Source organism: Zingiber officinale, chromosome 5A, assembly GCF_018446385.1.
Source record: "Zingiber officinale cultivar Zhangliang chromosome 5A, Zo_v1.1, whole genome shotgun sequence".
In the NCBI taxonomy this organism is placed as follows: domain Eukaryota; kingdom Viridiplantae; phylum Streptophyta; class Magnoliopsida; order Zingiberales; family Zingiberaceae; genus Zingiber; species Zingiber officinale.
This window is the reverse complement of record NC_055994.1, coordinates 102,760,469-102,764,702: the sequence shown is the minus strand read 5'-3', so window position 1 is coordinate 102,764,702 and position 4,234 is coordinate 102,760,469. Positions and strand designations below refer to the sequence as shown.

The 4,234-nt window shown below is 43.8% G+C and overlaps 1 protein-coding gene across 1 annotated transcript; it reads left to right on the top strand.

Moving 5' to 3' along the window:
• Window positions 1-2,399: 2,399 nt before the first annotated feature.
• LOC121981275 (geranylgeranyl pyrophosphate synthase, chloroplastic-like) lies at window positions 2,400-3,977 on the top strand. The gene has a single exon (XM_042533714.1). It carries the CDS (start codon window positions 2,667-2,669, stop codon window positions 3,795-3,797), a length of 1,131 nt encoding a protein of 376 aa, XP_042389648.1. The 5' UTR covers window positions 2,400-2,666; the 3' UTR covers window positions 3,798-3,977.
• The last annotated feature ends 257 nt before the right edge of the window (window positions 3,978-4,234 follow it).

The window sequence follows — 4,234 nt, the reverse complement described above, 5'->3', positions numbered from 1 at the left end:
TATTTCTTTATGTGTGAGCTTGTACGAGCCTTCTCCGCCTCCGGATTATTTCCGAGGAGTGTTTCATAGTGGAGAGTGTATATAAGGGTTGGATCCTTGGATTAATCACTTCTTTTTGAGGTGGATACTAAGTAAATCTATCTTGTTAGTATTGGTGAATTTTGTGTTGTATTTATCCTCTGCACATCATCATCAACAAAGCGCGAGAAGCTATTCACGTTCCCTTTAATTCCGAAATGACCCAATAAAATTGACTTGACTGGAAATGATATATTATTATGAAACACATACTCTTATTTTAATAATTTTTTAATATATCTTTTTCAATTTTACTCGGGTATATATATATATATATATATAAAATTTATTAGTGTCTAATTAAAAAATTGAATCAAAATTAAATAACAATTGAGTTAGGTTTTTACCCACCTTAAGTTTAATTGAACGAACTAATCATTCAAATAAGAAAATGGCTCTGAAATGATTTGGATACAAAGTTGCTGAACGATTCTTCAATCATATTAAATTCACTTGCTTTCCTTGATACAAGAAAACAAACCTTGTAAAAACGAGAAGACAAACCTTCTCTCAATTTTATTTTTATTTTAAAATTCTCTCATTTATTTAATGCTTTCTTTTACCAAACGAAGAAAAGGTTGGTGTACCCTTCCTTCACTGTCCAGTCAACTCCTCTTTGACCCACTATGGCTGTCATCCCCACCATCAGCCCCGTCTCCTCTCGCCTTCTTTCGAACGATTATAGTTGACTATTCAATAGCTCACACGTAAGGGCATGCTTTGAATCTTCCTCAATAAAGATACGTTATTATCACCAATAAAGATACGTTATTATCACTTGTATCTCATTTAATGATAAAAAATACGTTCATGTTCAATATCTTCATCAATTCATCTTAAAATTAACACAAAAAAAAAAAATAAATTATAAATAACTATTAACTTTTGAAATAATGATTAATATATAAAAAAATATTTATCTTAATTTTATCAAGATTCAAACCCCAAACCTTATAGTGACAATACCTCATACGCTAGTAATTAAATTCATCCAAAGAGATATCACTTTTATCTTACTTATCGCCCCCACGGGCTGGATCAGTTAGAAGGGTGCCTGACACTTGCAACGAAGATTCAGGGGTCGAGGGTCGCCAGTTACACACGGGCGTAAAACCTTGGTCTACTGCATTTTAAATTCCACTCGACCTCCAGTCACCCCTCCTGCCCAGCTTAATCGTGATTTATCTTCTCTGTATATCTGTGAGGCCGAACTCAGGGGGCCGCTAAGATAACGGTTCCATCTTTTACAACTTTTATCTTACTTGTCCGATAGTCCGATGATTAAATAGATATTTAAAATTTAAATTTTGATATATTATAGGATATTTTTTTAATAAGATAAAAAATTTAAGTACATCGACCACGTTTGATGAATGATCATAAGTATTTTTTTTAAATTTAGTCTATCATCAATAAAAATTGTTTTGAAATCCTATAAAATTGTTTTGAAATCCAATCGAAGACCTTCAAGACTAATAAGTTGGAAAAGCTACACTAAATTTTATATATATATATATATATATATATAAAAGTTGGAAAAGCTACACTAAATTATATATATCTGGTAAAAACATATCTGCTCATAATTAGACGGGAAGTAACTTTTTTTTTTCCCCTTCTTACAAGAATCCTAGCCTAATTTTTCTCCCAACTTGCTGATGGTATAAGCTTACAATCGCAAACACGCTTCGCACATCTGTGAGAGACGACCCTGTGAGGTCGTCGACTGCCAACGGCGACCTCTCATGCGAGGTTGCCATCCGCGACCGCGAGCAACGGACCTTGTGCAATCGTGGGAAATGGCCCCGCGCATGAAGTTGCCTCATCGACCGCGAGCAACGGTCGCACACGAGGACCTTGCGTGGTCGTGGGCGATGAATCCTTCAGTTTTTTTTTTATCTCCTTTCTTTGCTTCTCTTTTTCCTCACCTCTAGCTAACTAATTTTTTCTTCTTGAATTTCTTTCTCTTCGCGCTGCATCTTTGGGAGTAAGCATAAAAGGGTCGACACGTCTAGAGTCACGTATTTCCCTGATTTATTTGGCGTGAGGAGTGAGATTTAACTGTACACCGTCAAACTTAGTCGGCGCAAATATCTGATTTAAAAAAAAAAAATTGACACGAATTGACATATTTATAAACATAATATATTTTATAAAATAGTAATAAGTTTCTATGATAAATTTAATTATTAATATTTTTTTTAAAAAATTATCATATCCATTCCAAATTGACTCGAGAGGACCACCTTAACTGCCATGCGATCTAATCCGAAACCGGCGCGATCTCACGAAATCTGCGCACGACCTTCCCCGTCCAATTGCCGCCTCGCCCACGCTATCGGCTATCCCCCTAATACGTACGCTGTCGTGCCTTCCCACCATCTTCACGTTCTTTCCCTTTTCCCTCTACCATATCGACACCAGCTCCAGCACCATCATCCGCCTTCATCCCCAAAATGCCAATCGATCCAATTCCCTCTCGTCGCGTTTCCATCCTCACTTTCCCCTCTTCCTCGACTTCGATTTGAGGGAGGAGTAGGGGTTCCTCCTTCAGTTCTTGAGCTATTTCTGTATTTTAGAGGGGAAAAATGGCTTCTTTGATGAACCTTCATATCTGCTGTAACGCTGCGGTCTCCAGGGCCCAACACTCCTCCGCCTCCTCCGATGCCGGCCGTCCTGTGCTGCTGGCAGTGCCCTTCGGGAGGCCGACTGCTACCTCGGCCGCGCCCCACCGCCGCCGCGTCCCGCCGCTGCCCCATGTTATGGAGGTCGAAACCTCCCCCGCCCCTGCCCTTGAGCCGGCCGTGTCGACGGACTTCGATTTCAGGGGTTACATGCTGGAGAAAGCCGCGGTCGTCGATTGCGCTCTCGACGCGGCCGTCCCGCTGGCGCACCCGTATCGGATCCACGAGGCGATGCGCTACTCCCTCCTCGCCGGCGGCAAGCGCGTGCGCCCCGTTCTGTGCCTCGCGGCCTGCGAGGTCGCCGGCGGTGCGGACGCCTGGGCGATGCCGGCGGCTGTGTCCTTGGAGATGATCCACACCATGTCCCTCATCCACGATGACCTCCCCTGCATGGATGACGATGACCTCCGCCGCGGCCGCCCTTCTTGCCACCGTGCCTTTGACGAGGCCACGGCCGTCCTCGCTGGCGACGCCCTCCTTGCCCTCGCTTTCGGCCACCTGGCCAATCCCGCGTCGTATCCTACCGATCGATCTGTGCCTCCGGACCGGATCGTGCGTGCCGTTGGCGAGCTCTCCCGCTGCGTCGGCTCCGAGGGCCTCGTCGCGGGCCAGGTGGCCGACCTCGAGGCCACGGGCGTCGGAGCCCCCGTCACTCTCGACCATCTCGAGTTCATCCACCTCCACAAGACCGCTGCTCTTTTAGAGGCTTCGGTCGTCCTCGGCGCCATTGTAGGCGGCGCCTCCGACGACCAGATTGAGAGGCTGAGGAAGTACGCCAGGTCCATTGGCCTACTGTTCCAAGTAGTCGACGACATCCTCGACGTGACCAAGTCATCGGAGGAGCTGGGAAAGACGGCAGGGAAGGATCTGGCCAGCGATAAAACTACATACCCAAAGCTGCTGGGACTGGACGAGTCCAAGGAATTCGCCGTCAAACTGTTGAAAGCCGCCACGGAGCAGCTCGCCGGGTTCGATCCAATAAAGGCAGCACCTTTGCTACATTTAGCAAATTACATCGCCTACCGCCAGAAGTAGATGATAGATCGAATAGCCAGAAGAAACTACGTACGGCCAATTGATCTTCTTCCTCCATTGCTTTGCCGCTGGTTATCGATTCAAGTTGGTCATCCTCCATAGTGTATATTTACTCTACACACAATATTTATCCTTTCTTTTACTAAAAACATATTGCCAATTAAACTCGATTTCTTGTTATTTCCTGTGAACTGCTCTGTTGTAGCATAATGCCTTTTTTTTTTTCTGTCTGGTAGAATTTCATAATGTCACTGCTGTTGAGTAGCAGAGCTAACACCTAGAGGATCAGTTCTTCTCCCGTCTCTATTTTCTCTGGAAACTTTGTTTTCTCTCTCTTTAAATGAATTAATCTTGGAACTCTAAATCTTTCTGTGTTTTTGTTTTTTTTCTTCTTCTTATCTTTCTTTATTGGTGATGGTGTGATATTTTCGTGTGGC

Excerpts from the sequence above, each read along its gene's own strand:
- LOC121981275 (XM_042533714.1), top strand. The coding sequence starts at position 2,667 with ATGGCTTCTTTGATGAACCTTCATATCTGCTGTAACGCTGCGGTCTCC.